Genomic DNA, 15,712 nt, shown 5'->3' on the forward strand with positions numbered 1-15,712 from the left:
GCACTGCTACTTTGGCTTCACTGCACATTGAGGTAGCACTGCTGGGGAACTGAGGCAGCAACACAGGGGAAGCCCTTAAAGTGCAGAGACATTGAGACTCGGAGACAGGACTATTTCTGACCCCCTTCATACAGTACCAGTCTCACTAAATATAGCCCACTTGTCAATTGCAAGTTAAGGGACAGATTCACCAGTACAGAATCATAGAAATTTAGGGCTGGAAGAGGTCATCAAGTCCACTTCCCCATGCTGAGGCAGGATAAAGTATATCCAGACCATCCCTGACATGTGTTTGTCTAACCCAGTGGTCTCCAAACTTTTCAGGGTCACGCCCCCTCTTGCCCATCCACGCCACCCCCCGGGAGCTGGGGCTAGCAGCAGGGCCGCAGCTCTGAAGTGGTGGGGGGAGGGAACACGGACAGGGTAAGGGGGCTGAGGATGGAGCTGGGAGTGGGTCTGGGGCCACGGCCAGGAATAGAACCAAGGCTGGGGGGTGGGGCCAGGGATGTTAGTGGAGCCCCAGCTGGGGGCCAAGGCTGGGGGCGGGGCATGGCTAGGGGTGGGGCAGGACTGGTTGGTGCTCCTTCCCCACCCCCCTGTGGGGGCTGGTCTGGAACCCATTGTACCCCCCAAACACTCCTCTGCACCCTCCTAGAGGGGCATGCCCCAAACTTTGGGAACATCTGATCTAACCTGTTCTTATAAATTTCCAAGGATGGGGATTCCACAACCTTCTCAAGAAACCTATTCCACATCTTAACTATCCTTATACTTAGAAAGCTTTTTGTAATATCTAACCTGAATTTCTATTGTTGAAAACTAATCCAATTAATTCTTGTCCTACGCTTAGTGGACATTGAGAACAATTGATCACCATCCTCACTGTATAATCGTTTACATATTTTAAGACTGTTAGCACCCCCCAGCCCCCCACCCCAGACTTCTCTTTTCTAGACAAAACATAAGAACATAAGAATGGCCCTACTGGGTCAGACCAAAGGTCCATCTAGCCCAATATCTTGTCTGCCGACAGTGGCCAGTGTCAGGTGCCCCAGAGGGAATGAACAGAACAGGTAATCATCAAGTGATCCACCCCTGTCGTTCATTCCCAGCTTCTGGCAAACATAGGCTAGGGACACCATCTCTGCCCATCCTGCTAATAGCCATTGATGCCCAATTCTTTCAATCTTTCCTTATAGATCATGTTTTCTAAACCTATCATCATCTTTGTTGCTCTCCTCTGGACCCTATCCAGTTTGTTTACATCTTTCTTAAAGTGTGGTATACAAAACTGGACACAGTACTCCAACTGAGGCCTCATCAGTGCCAAGAAGAACGGGACAATTACCTCCCATGTCTTACATTCAATATACTTGTTAATACATCCGAGAATGACATTTGACTTTTTTGGAACAGCATCACACTGTTGGCTTATATTCATTTGTGATCTAATGTAACCCCCAGCTAATTTTCTGCAGTACTGCTGCTTAGCCAGTTATTTCCCATTTTGTATTTGTTCATTTTTTAATTCCTAAGTGTCATACTTTTCACTTAACTTTATTGACTTTCATCTTACTGATTTCATACCAATTCTCCAATTTACTATGATCATTTTGAATTCTAATTCTGTCATCTACAGTGCTAGTAACCCCTCCGAGGAGTTGCTAGCACTTTATAAGCATAGTCTCCACTTCAATATCCAAGTTGTTAATGAAAATATTTAATAGTACTGGACCTAGAACAGATTTTGGCTGCTTTGCACTGCTCTAGCCTCCAAAATTGTGTTGTGTTGCCCCAAAATTACAATTTATTTTTAAGATAACATGAAATAACCAAGTTGAACATACAGTAGGAGGGAAGCAGTGGAGGGAGAACAAGGAGCTGAAAAAGTAGGACAGTAGCTCAGGAAGTCTCTGATTAACTCCCACTCTCCGGAAAGGGAACTGAACTGCTGTGGGATCTAGTGCAGGGTTTCAGGCAGTTCCACCCCTACCCAGAGCAGTGTGTAGAGTGTCAGACCCAACTCAGCACTGGCTACCAAAGGCCAGCCAAGACCCCCACAGAACTCCAGACTAAAGAGCCAGGAGATGACCTTGCCCCATCCAGAGGTGAAGACACTGTAAGAGGATCCTTTTTCATTTGTTTATGCTGGCCAATGTTCACAGCACTGGTCTCTGGATTCAACCTTAGCATGTCATCTGGCTGGGAAGATGCCAGGGAGGGAGCTGTGGTTTGAGAAGAGTAGATAGTGCTGGGAGGTGGGAAATTTGTTGATGTGTTAGTACTTATTAGTTAACCCTAAGGCTTTCCTTTCTCAGATGCCATTTTCCTGCTCTGAATAAAATCGTCCTTTGTTATATTGTTATTTCTGGGTGCGTCATTTTTTTGCTGTGCTTTGTATAGATGTGCTTTATTCTGTCATTATGTAGTGGGTTTTATACTCCTTGCCCATTAGCAGCATTAGTCATTTTTCGAAAAGACAGCACCCCTTGTGCCCTGGGCACAGTGAAGAGTCACCTTGGGTGGAGGCACCAGACATCACATTAAAGAGCCCAAGACCAGCCCATGCAAGGAGAAGGGAGAAGTCACTCTAAGTAGTAAGCATCCCCGGGGAGGCTTGAGCCACACCTCAAGGAAGGGGACACATTATGAACCACAAATGTGTATCCTACAATGAAATATAAATGATGTGCAACACAGCAAAGTTAATGTTTGTAAAGGAACATTTAAAAATTAAAATAAAAAAATGAGGGCTAGGTGGCTTGTTTCTGTTTCATGTTATTCCTCTTATGTATTTTGAAATTCCTCTTTCTAGCCAAAGCTTTTACACATCTATTGCATGGAAAAGATCTCTCTCCTGTGTGAATTCACTAGTATTTTTAGAGATTGCCTTCTGAATGAGGCTCTTCCTATAGTCAATGCTTGTAAATGACTTGGTTCCTGTGTGGATTTTTCCAGTGGGTTTTGAGAATTCCCTTACCATTAAAGTTTTCCCTACATCTGGTACATATAAATAATTTCTCTCATAACTGGATTCTTGGTGAGTTTTGAGAGATCCCATCTCAGTAAATCTTTCACATTCAGTGCATGCAAAATGCATCCCTCCTGGGTGGATTCTTTTGTGTATTTTAACCTCTCTTTTACAAGTACAGTTTTCTACATACACAGTGCTTATTGATAGTTCCTCCTGTGTCTAAATTTCCTGGTGTATTTGGAGATTTCACTCAGTGATAAAACTTTCCCCAGATTCAGCACATGCAAATGGTTTTTCTCATGTTGTTCTCTCATGTATTTTGAGATCTTTTTTCCTCATAAAGCTCTTTCTTCCCTCGATGCACCTAAATTTTTTCTTTCCTCTGAAGATGCTTTGTTGTGCTTTCAGATGTCTGTTCTACACATCCATATTTTCAGCACTAATTGTAGTCAAGAAATACATATGGAATAGAAAGATATACAACTTATTTATAAGGAAAACACACATTTTAGTTGAATATTCAGTTCAGCTAAAACTGTTCACAGTCCACAACAGAACACATAAATCTGCAGACTTCTTAAATGAACAGCAAACTGTACGTATATAACTGCTTAGTACACTGTACAAGGCCAAACGTCTGTAAATTACGTCAGAGAATGAGCTAATGTGCATTTCAGTTACTATGGTATCATACTGGGAAACACAGATGACTATTATTGGAAACTTTGTAAACACTGTTTTCAATAATGGGTTGATGGGGGAAAAAAAGAAAGGAATTGTAGCACCAATAGCAGAAATCATCTCTGGACCTTTGCAAATCATTCTGGCATTTTAAAGATTAACATTGTGCTGTGGTAGTAGTTCATCTGTATTTTCAATATATTTGCAGTGCAGGAGTCAATATATATATCTATAAATCTATCATCTTAAAAGGAAACAAGAGGACAACATACCTGAATCATTAATAAACTCATCAAAGGAGCCCCATTTTTTGTCATCCAAGTAAATACTTCCATTGGTGGAGTTAAAATCCCTGACACACTTATGTCTCAAATTGCCTTTAAAGAGCTGGAGGCCTATCAGGGCAAAGACACTCAAGCAGAAAACAGTCAGGATCATCACATCAGCAAGTTTCTTAATAGACTGGATAAGTGTACCTACAATGACCTTCAGTCCTAGAGAGAGAAAATTCAGCAGTATAAGGACTAAAAGACTGAAACACATGTATCATGCTTTTGGGAGTCAAAACAACATACAGTCTCCACAAGTTCATAGTCACTTGGCCAGTGTTGCATGTATCTTTTCAATACAAATATAGTCCAGATGAAACAAAAGTAATCAAAGTAAGAAAAGAAGTTTTTCTTCTAGTCTAAGCAATTGTCCCTAGAACTTTTGCACCGAGTATGGAGTGTGTGGAGGGGAAAAGGCTCCTTTTGTCCTTCCTGAATGAATTGTACCCTCATCCATGCAAGGACCAGGGAGAATCTGACTTTCATAATCTCGAAAAGGGAATAAATATCCTGCTAATTAAATTTGCAATGATGCTACCTTGGGAGGACTTGTAAACACTAGAGACATACAGAAAAATAATACAAGGGGACCAGAAAGAGACCAATGGACCAGATCCATCAACCATATTCAATTTCATTACAGCTGTTAACCAGCAAACACGTAATTGATTTGCCTGATTAAGGAATGAGTAAAAACTGAATAGGATTTGACCTAATAATAATAAATATTAATTATAAAGCAGAAGTCTGCTGAGTCATTAAGGACATTGCACAGTCAAAACAATGATCAACAAGAACAATTAGAACAGCCTTCTGTATAACAGATATTATAAAAATCAAGCAAAATGCTTAAAGACATGAACAATCAAAATAACTAAAATGGCAGATTGTTTCCAGTGCTTAAATTATTCTGACTGGGCCAACAATCCTGAGACACCACCACATCCACAAATTCAGTTGTTTCTGTAACACAAAGTCACTCAGATAAAAAAAAGACAAAAGACCTACAAAACCAATGAAATGGTTGGAGGAGAGAATCACTTGTAGTTGACAGAAAATATTCAAAAATCTGGGCTTCTTACCTGGGAGTATTGAAATAGTTTTTAAAGCTCTCAGAACCCTGAATGTACGAAGTACCGAAACATTGCCTAGATCACTAAACTCCCCTGCATATCTATAAAATCAAGACATGACAAAATATGCTATTAAATTGAATGAACAGTGGAAATATTTTATACAACTTTTCTTAATTTCTAACCCTTCTGAGCATATAATATCTTGAGCATTAACAAACCCAATGTCAAGGGCTCATCCTGAGTATTATATGTATCAAGGATCCATTTCTTGATTACTTCAATATTACTTCACATACTTATAAATTAGTGCTTGATTATGAATGCTTCCAACATCCCACAATACCATGAGCTTCTAAATTTAGCCAAAAACAGCAACACATTAATTATTACAAATATTTATTAAAAATATTTTGGCCAGAGGAAGGAGAAAATAATTACTTTTGATCAAATTCCCAAGTAATACTTCAAAGTTTGCCTCCTCCCTGGGTTACAATAAATCTATCAATTCCTCCTACATCACGGTTCCTCCCTGGAAAAAAAATCATAGAATCATAGAATATCAGGGTTGGAAGGGACCTCAGGAGGTCATCTAGTCCAACCCCCTGCTCAAAAGCAGGACCCATACCCAATTAAATCATCCCAGACAGGGCTTTGTCAAGCCTGACCTTAAAAACTTCTAAGGAAGGAGATTCCATCAGTTCTCCTCACTATAAGAAAATGAATCAATTCCACCCTGTAATAGTCTCCTCTATTCTCAGAGTACAGATCAAACAGTCCAAGCCACAAAACAATCTGACACCTTCACTTCTCTCTCTCTCTCTTTCACACTCACACACACACACAGTCCCTAGTACCTCTCAGTTACTGCCTTTGGCTCTTCTTTCTCAGCCCTACCTGTTGCTACCTCTGTTTATCACCTCTCTCTCTGTCTGACACACACACACACGAGCGTGTTCACCTACCCACCCACACACCTTTTGTTCTTTCAACCAAGTGGGAGGTAGAGTTGGAGAATTTAGAATGAGTCACTTCTTCACTGGCAGAGACTGCTAGAACAGTATAAAGAGGAATCTCTCTCTAGCGAAGCTCTGTGACGGATACAGGCTGGACATGCAATAGGCATGCAATAGGCTGCTGTAGGGACAAGCCCTGAATGGCAGCTTAGACAGTAAGAGCCTGAAGAGAACAGTCAGAATCACTGGAGAAGGGAGACAGTGGGGAGCTAGTCAATCAGCAAGGTCCAGGAGGAGAGTTGGTATCCACCTCTGGACCAGAGAGGTTTACAGTTTGAGCCTGGGAAGGAAGCAGGAAGCTAAAGAGCGTGCTGACAGAGACATCCTGAAGAGGAAGTATCTAAGACATTAGCTCTCCATCGAGAAATAGCAGAAGAAGAGACTGAACTCCAGAGTGGATGTGGGGTGGAGCAGCAGAGTCTGGAATGCAAAAGAGGCTGATGACAAATTACTGATGAGACGGTGAGAAGGATCATCCCCTGAGGAGGAGGAAAACTGAAGCCTAGAATTCTTTATTTTAATTTAATGGTGATTAATGAATAAAGTCCTTCCTTGAACAACGGATTACTGAAGGTGAAGTCTGACTCAGGACTGAGTTACACAGCCAAAAGGGGAAACTGTGGCATGATCCACGGCCTTGGCTGGTGACCCTTCCCTTAGAATGGTTGTCAATAGTGTCCTGGGAATTAGTAAAAGGGACCTATGGATTTAATGGAACTAAAAAAGTCCTGTGGCTGTCTCTGTGTGTGGTAGGAAGTTCCTCCTCTCATCTCTGGTGACTGGGCTGCAGTCAGTGTGTTGTCACTGGGAGCACAGTGAATGAGAAGCTGTCTGTGCAGACAGCTCAGAGGAACTCTGCAGGGAGTAGCTCTTGCCACTGTTGGTATGGAGTACACTTCATACTATCTACAGTGAAATAATTGGAAACACTATGGATGATAGTATTGTCTGTTCATTGCCTTATTGTGATAAAAGGAAACGAAGATACAAGGGACTTAAAGGCCCAGTTTCTTTGGAACTCTCATCACTCAGGCAAGTTGGGAGTAATCAAACCATGGAGTAATAAGTTCCGCCTCCCCCTTGTTACTTATACTTTAAAAGAAAGTGACAGAAAAATTTGACATCCCAAATTTGACAGCCCATAGGTCTTGAACTCCTGTGGATTGCAGACCTTCTTGACAAGCTTGTGTAAAAGGAGGAGCCTGTAATACAGTGGCTTAATTAATTTGGTTTTATTGCTTTCTAATTATAGAAAGTTCAAGCTCACACTGTTTTTGGTGATGCCGATCCCAGATTTAATCCACTGACTACCATGATGTCTGCATATATGTGGCACACAGATACTTCATGACAGTATAGATATTACATCTTACTTCCTGTCAGGTCAGACCCTTTTCCTATTTCACAGAAAAGGGGCTGCTGATGGCTACTTGATGGCATTGAATGTATCATATATGTTGCTATCTTTATCCTCTGTACAATCCCCTTAGCCTCTTTTTTGGGACTGGCATGCTGTTGATATCCAGTATATGATACAACAAAGAGAATACAAGAGCACTAGATACAGTTATCACTCCTTACAATGTTGTTGTGTCTTAAGGGGACAATACAAAACCTTAGTGAAAAGTTCTAGAGAAAATAAACACAAGCAAAAATAATTTTTACCCTTCATGATAGCTCTTTAAAATATATATGTTTACTTACGCCATAACAATGACACTGAAATCCAACCAATTCCACGGATCTCGAAGGAAGGTGAATTCATTCAGACACAATCCTCTTGCCAATATTTTTATCAATACTTCAAAAGTGTAAATGGCCGTGAAAGTGTACCTGGGGAGTGAAGTGCCCAAGAAATGTGAGAACATTAGCAATTAATGGAGGAGGGTATGTGGCACATGCAGTTTACTCACTTCGAGCTGTCTCTTTGCCCAAGAACCTGACCTAGTGCCCCCAAATGAAGTTAATAGAAAGGCTCCCATTGATTTCAATGGGTATTGGATCAGCACTTAACTCCTGCAGGCAACTTAAGATATTAGCTGCCAGCAGTCTGCATGTGGCTATCAACATCTGTGTCTGCAGTATACTTGCTTACATGTGATAATTTTTTGTTTGCTAAAATTTTAAAGTGACTCAGGTTGGGCATCCCTAATTTGAGCCACCCCAAATCACTGTCCACTTTTAAATTTTTTGACAATAATCCATCTCTTCACTGGTTCAAAATGTCAAAGTGGCTGCTCAGTGCATTGTATGTTGTTCACTTTGTGTATCTTGTAGCACTTTCTTTAAAGAATGTTGAAAAAAAGGTCACAGAAATACAGCTTTACAGGACTTTAATTTTAAAGGCAGCATTTTCTTTAAAATGGAAACTAGCAGTAAAAGCTCTGCTGGCTTTTCTGAGTGCACTTATCATTTCAGCAAGTTCGAGATCTCCTCAGAGAATTTTAAAGGCATTTGGTATTCAGGAAATATGTTCAGAAATTATTTGACTGCAATGTAGCCCTTTTTACTGAGGGTGGGGGTGGGAAAGGTGTTTGAATTACCATAGCATCTATTACTTTGTCTAAATTCTGACCCCCCCTTGCAGAGAAACTTCTTGATGTACACTGGTTTTCAAATGGAGATATATATTACAATCATACAGTTTTATTCAGATATTATAGTTAGCAAAGTGGATGACCTGGCAGACTGAAGTTATTAATTTAGATCAAGAGATCTGCATCATGCTGCACAAGGGCAGAACCCTGCACCCACAGGGAGATGCACTGACGTTAATGAGATTCATGCAGGCACACGGATCCAACCCCATAGAGCCAGGGCTGCCCAAATAGGGGCAAAGGGGGTAGTTTGACACAGGCCCTCTGTTTGAGAGAGTACCCAAACTGACTGGTGCTACAAACTTGAGTGAGTGGCATTCTGACTCTGCATGCCAGGTGGCAATGCCCAGAGGGAGAGGAGACACTGCTGCAGGGTGAGTGCAGGGCAGGCTCACGCTCCAACCCTCTGTTTCCCACAGCCTCACCTCAGTGGAATTTGTTTGGAAGGATGGGGGGGCTCAGTTTCAGATTTTATCCCAGGCCCCTGAAAACATGCGTTCCTGCACAGAGCTCATTGGAGTACTCAGTATTGCCAACACAGCGTGTTTGAAAATCATGAGTCAGGTCCCAACAAGTCATGTGAGTGTCTTAAAACAAATGTTTAAAGTAATAGGTTTTTTGTGGTTTTTTTGATGTGGATGTTGGGGTTGTTAGGGTTCATGTTTTCAAACTTTGACACTGGGAGGGATAGAAGTTTACACTTTTTTTTTTTTTAAATGAAGTTTGAGATTCTCAGGTTTTCACATGACATCAGGAGTTGAAGCTTTAAGAAAAAACATTGAATATTTTGCTATTTGTGATAAAATTGCGAGATCTGGCCAATGCTGAAGAAAAGGCCCCTTATTAACAAAGTTCCACAGGCAAGAAGCATCTGACAGACCATTTTATTAAAGCAAATTGTGTACAAATCAACATTACAGAAATGAATTCAGTAAGGATTTCAAGACCTTATCCTTTCTCTTAGTCAACAATGACATTGATTGGAGACTTGCCTCAGTAAAAAAATGTGGAAAAATTAAGGGAGGACTTTAGGATTTAGAACAATTAAATGTGGACAAAAGATAATGAAAATAACTTAGCACTTTTTTGGCACTAAATGGCTGATTCTGTTTTCATTCACCCCACTGAAAATCCAAAGCGACTCCAAAGACTTACTCTGGATTTATAATAAAGCAAATGAAAGCAGAATATGGCCCGATAAATAATTAATTAGAACTAGAGAATTAGGAAAAATAAATTCCTACAGAAATACTTACTCGACATACTTGTTCCATGGAGGAGGTGCGGATGACTTAGACTTCCTAGGAGTCTCAAATATAGCCATGAAGACACAATTGATTAAAATAGTGCACATAATAAAAATAGTGAACAATGTAAGTAACAGGAGTTAAGGTAAAGAACATTACAGTGTAATCGAAACACTCCACTAATACAAAAAATGTTTAAGCCATTGTAGATTTAACATCTGGTTTCAAAATTTTGGACATAATTAACAATTCTATTTGTATGTTATTCATATTGACATCAGACCACAATGAACCCAAGCAACTAAATTGGGACTCCATTGCAATAGGCATTATATGTAAAACTTAATAAGAGACAGTCCCTACCCCAAAAGAACTCAGTCTAAATAAATAAAAACAACGAAGAGTGGGACAAGAGATCTGTTTTTATCCTCCTCTTACATATAGGAAGACAAAGGCCTAGATCCACAATGCTATTAAGGCTTCAGTGGAAATTAGGAGCCTAAACAGCTTTGCGTCTCTGGGCCTAAGTGACTTGACCAGGGTGACAAAGATAGTCGATAGGTGGGAATTGAACCCAGATGTCAATGTCCCACTTCAACGCTTGAGCCACAAAATCATTGTTCCTCACCCAAGAATAGTTTGTTCAAGAAGATATGTGGGAAATGTCACTGCTTGGCACTATTCTCCTTCTACTCTTTTTCTTCCTTTTTACAATTTGTTACACTCATTCGTGGAGTCTTGTCTTAAAATTATATTATAAACTCTTGAGGGCAGAAACTGTGACTTTGTGTTTCTACTACATCTAGCTGGGGCCCTTGGGCAATACTGCTGTACAAGTAATGGAAATAACAATGAATTCCTCATGAAACTCTGAGGTAGGTATTGTATTATGCCCTTTTTACAGATGAAGAAACGAAGATTAAGTGTCTTGTCCGAGGTAACAAAGAAAAAGCCAGGAACAAAATGCAGAGGACTGCTTCTGATAACACTGACACTGATTTTAACACTAGAGTAACTATGGGCTTGACCATGATGATGGTGCAAAGGGTTTGCACTACCGCACACCTGGGATCTGCAACAGCGCTGAGCACTACTCAGTGACCCTGTTGGTGTGGATCCCCACTTGGAACTGAGAGAGTTAGGCACATAGAGTTACCACATAGCAGATGTGATCCACGTACACCCAACTATGGAGGAGTGTGCAGGGGGAAGATGGGGCATGGTGCTATGCACCATGTACATATGCACTTCATAGAATCATAGAATATTAGGGTTGGAAGAGACCTAAGGAGGTCATCTAGTCCAACCTCCTGCTCAAAGCAGGACCAACACCAACTAAATCATCCCAGCCAGGACTTTGTCAAGCTGAGCCTTAAAAACCTCTAAGGATGGAGATTCCACCACCTCCCTAAATAACCCGTTCCAGTGCTTCACCACCCTCCTAGTGAAATTGTGTTTCCTAATATCCAACCTAGACCTCCGCACTGTAACTTGAGACCACTGCTTCTTGTTCTGTCATCTGCTACCACTGAGAACAGCCTAGCTCCATCCTCTTTGGAAGGCTATCAAATCCCCCCTTACTCCTCTCTTCTGCAGATTAAATAATCCCAGTTCCCTCAGCTTCTCCTTGTAAGTCATGTGCCCCAGCCCCCTAATCATTTTCGATGCTCTCCGCTGGACTCTCTCCCATTTGTCCGCATCCCTTCTGTAGTGGGGGGACCAAAACTGGACACAATACTCCTGGTGTGGCCTCACCAGTGCTGAATAGAGGGAAATAATCACTTCCCTTGATCTGCTGACAATGCTCCTACTAATACAGCCCAATATGCTGTTGGCCTTCTTGGCAACAAGGGCATACTTCTGACTCATATGCAGGAAGCAGTGGGGGTGTATAAAAGATTCCCTCCCTCCCCTACCTCCAATATTCTACTACATCTACTAGCTGCAATTGTAGGAGCCATCCTCACAGACAGGGACCTCAAGAGACCCATCAGCTGCACCATGGACCTGAACACAGGCAGACCTGCTGGAGAAGGGGATGTCTGAACTAGGCTGGTCAGCCCATGTGACCCCAAACTCAGCATGCTAGAGAGGAGATCCTCAACAGAATCACCCTCTCTGCACTGTTGCTGAGCCATGTGCACCACCTCTTCTCTGAGGCCTGTTTACTGCAGCAAGAGTGAGCTTAAGATCACATGCAGCTCTGCAAGATATGCAGGACACCCTTGCAGGGCTCTGCATGACTGGTAGTACTTAGATCTCCACAGTGGCTGGATCAAGCCCTTGGGTCTGATTCACCACTGTGATACTCCAGTTTTACTTCAGCATAACTTTGCCATCTAAAACTGGTGAAACACCACAGTGAACCAAGCCCATTGACTTTAACGGCATTAATCACGGGTATAAGTGAGATCAGAATTAGGCCCTCTATTACTTGGTTTCCATCCTTCCTCCCTGTAGGTCAATCCCTGTACACTTCCTGTTTCATATACTAGTAACAGTCGTTTCTAAAATAATTCACAATTATCTGAAACAGGTGCACTATTGCTTTTAGAAACAGGCTAGATCCAGGATATGTTCTAAATATGACACACTCAGTATTACACCCATATTATCTCATACCCATTATAAAAAAACTAGAATAAGTGAAACCACGTGAAAGGATATGAATGTACCAAAATTTTAATCACTGCTCTTCTGATCGGATGAAAAGGGCTAAGTATACATAAGGCATGTGTGGCAGTAAATCGGAAGAGTGTTTTCCTTTTGTTCAGTACCATAAATGTCTTTAAGAAAAAAAACAGAGATAATCTTAATTAATGAAACTTCTCCAGAAAGTGAACTGTGGACATTGAAGGGTTGTATTGCTGGCAGAATTGCAAATAATTTGGGGGAAAGATAGATGGTTGACTTGCTTTTTGTTTGTCTATATTGAAAGATTCCTTGTAATTCTTGTTTGTTACCTTTTTTGATTCATTATATATTTGAACCACACATTTTTAAAGTTTCTGTAAAGAATACTGTGTACTCTGGAGAACACTATTCATGTCCCTTTTTAAAGGTAAATTTAGGCAATTAATTACTGAACTGGAATTTCTCACTATGAAACTTCTTCCTTTTGCCCTGATCCCACAAAGTGTGCATAGAAGTCATTTTACTCATGTCAGCATTCTCATTAAAGTAAATGGAGTTATTCATGCGAGTCACATTTATATATATATATATAAAATTTGAGAGCATTTTGGAGGATCAGGGCCTTTATTTGCTGAAGTACTGACTCAGCATTCATTAATATTGACCAGAGCTGGTCAGGAATTTTTCAACAAACCAATTTTTCATTGAAAAATGTGGATTTGTCAAACCTGAAACTTTTCCCATGCAAAGAGTTGTTTCAACAAAACTTTAATTTGGAAAGTGTCTCAGGTCCAGGGTGGAATTTCCCCCTCCTCCTCTCTAGCTTTGAGTAGAATGTCCTAACAATGCATCTACAGTCAGCCTGCCTCCCTTGCTCACTCACTCCTGATGGAGCTGTTCCACTTTGTAGAAATAATTAAATAGTATCTGGGCTAAAGGTAGACTGACTTTATTGCCCAGTGGTCATGGCACCCATCTGGAATGCATGAGACATGGACACAAGTCTCAGTACCAATGATATTTAATTATTTAAACAAAGAGAATTAGAGCAAGCCATCCTAGTATAGCCAATAGTCTGGGGGTTAGGAAACGCACCCTAGCCAATCGCCTGGGGTCTGAGAGAGCTGGGTTCATGTTTTAAAAGCTAAAATATATTCTAGAAATCATTTTGTACTTGGAAGAACTGGTGGTTTTGAAAAAAAATGTATACTGAGGGGCAGTATTTCCTTATTACAATGTGTAACATAGGAAAACAGACTGTATTAAGTGGTTCTGATTATTAACAGCCTATAGAGAGAGAAGCTGCATGTAATGGGGTGGCTTTGATTCAGCCCACATATAGGTCTAATAAGCTTGAAGATACTTTAGATAAAATCCAATAACTCTGTTTTCACTCATCATGCAGCAATAGATTTTTATATTCTCTGTCCTATGTTATATTCAGTGTGGGTGACATTCATCCTTGTGTAGAGGGGTAACATATACCTCCTAAATCCCACTTAAACGCTATTTGGAGGGCTTAAGCAGGATGTAAATCAGGGGTGGCCACATCCGGCCCATCAGACCTTTTAATCCGGCCCTCAGTTCCAGCCAGGGAGTGGGGTCGGGGGTTTGCCCCGCTCCACATCGCTCCCAGGAAGCAGCCTGCCTGACTACCCTCTGGTTCCTACGTAGTATGCAGAGGTGCAGCCAGGCAGCTCTGCGCACTGCCTCATCCACAAGCACCACCCTCCACAGCTCCCATTGGCCAGGAATGGCACCTGCGGACAGGGCAGTGTGCAGGGCCACCTGGCTGTGCCTCCGCATAGAAGCCGGAGGGGGGACATGCTTCCAGGAGCTGCTTGAAGTAAGTGTCGCCCGGAGCCTGCACCCCTGAGTCCCCCTCACCCCCAATCCCCTGACACAGCCCTGATCCCCCTCCCACCCTCTGAACCCCTTGGTTCCAGCCCAGAGCACCCTCCTGCACCCCAAACCGCTCACCCCGGCCCCACCCCAGAGCCCACACCCCTCGCTGGAGCCCTCACACACACCCCTGTTCACCAAACCCCTGCCCCAGCCCTGATCGCCCCTCCCACTCTCTGAACCCCTCGGTTCCAGCCTGGAACACCCTCCTGCACCCCAAACCCCTCATCCCCCTGCCCCCACCCCCAGCCAGAGCCCTCATGCTCCCCCACACCCCAACACTCCACCCCAGCCCGGAGCCCCCTCCCGCACCCTCAAATCCTCTTTTCTGGCTCCATCCCAGAGCTCGCATCCCCAGCCGGAACCCTCATCCCCTCCTGCACCCCTGCCCCCAATTTTGTGAGCATTCATGGCCCGCCATACAATTTCCATACCCCGATATGGCCCTCGGGCTAAAAAGTTTGCCCACCCCTGTTGTAAATGGTGCACATGCCTCATGCTGATGAATTTCACTCTCTATGATTAGTAGAGTTTAAAACTAAGGTTTTATTACATGATCACTTAGTGATCAAAGTATGATGTCTTTTTCATTATAACTTGATTGAATACAACTGTCTTAATATAATCATTCAAAGAAAGCACTGACAAATTTATCTCTCTGTCTCCTAAACCAGAAAAGGCTCCCTACTGACAAATGATCAAGGAGGGATGAAATCAGATTCCTCGGCATAAGCTGTCTCTAACCTTGTGATCATTGTAATAAGGATCAAGATCCTCCAGTGGTTTCCCAACAAGCTCCTGAGGAGGATTGCCATAGAGAGTAGGCAGCTTTTGGAAAACCTGCAAGTCAAGTTGGGGACAAGGTTTCTCTTTAGGTTGGTGGTCTTTGAAATTCTTGTAGGCAGCAATTCGCTTCTCAATAGCAGCCAAAGATTCACGAGTGAACTGGCGGAAGTGGTTAGAACACGGTAGTGAAAAGTCAGCCATCTTTTCATCCTTTTCCTCCTGTAGTAGATTTTACTCCTAGTAGTGGAAATAACTAAAAAGAAGCATCAACATAAGTGACTACCAAAAAGGTAAGCTGTCAAAGACAAACCATCTCATTTAGCTTTCCAATTGTCTTATAAGTGTTCCCCGTTTTGTAGCAGTCAGCCTGAGAGAAATTGCACTATATTCCTAAAAGATAAGTTACAGGGTTTTATTTTTAGATTACATGTAACTGACAGGATTTAGGTATATATTATAGATGAAATGATGTT

General features: G+C 42.0%; 1 protein-coding gene across 1 annotated transcript in view; it reads right to left on the bottom strand.

The window, feature by feature from the left end:
• Positions 1–15,486, bottom strand: part of LOC140907821 (sodium channel protein type 5 subunit alpha) — a 105,672-nt gene extending 90,186 nt beyond the window's left edge. The window contains 6 exon segments of the mRNA XM_078851859.1: positions 3,928–4,149; positions 5,067–5,158; positions 7,778–7,906; positions 9,927–10,043; positions 12,585–12,703; positions 15,198–15,486. Coding sequence (XP_078707985.1) covers positions 3,928–4,149; positions 5,067–5,158; positions 7,778–7,906; positions 9,927–10,043; positions 12,585–12,703; positions 15,198–15,440 — 922 coding nt within the window. The 5' untranslated portion in view covers positions 15,441–15,486.
• Positions 15,487–15,712: the final 226 nt, after the last annotated feature.

This window comes from Lepidochelys kempii, chromosome 2 (genome assembly GCF_965140285.1).
Source record: "Lepidochelys kempii isolate rLepKem1 chromosome 2, rLepKem1.hap1, whole genome shotgun sequence".
Classification (NCBI taxonomy): Eukaryota; Metazoa; Chordata; order Testudines; family Cheloniidae; genus Lepidochelys; species Lepidochelys kempii.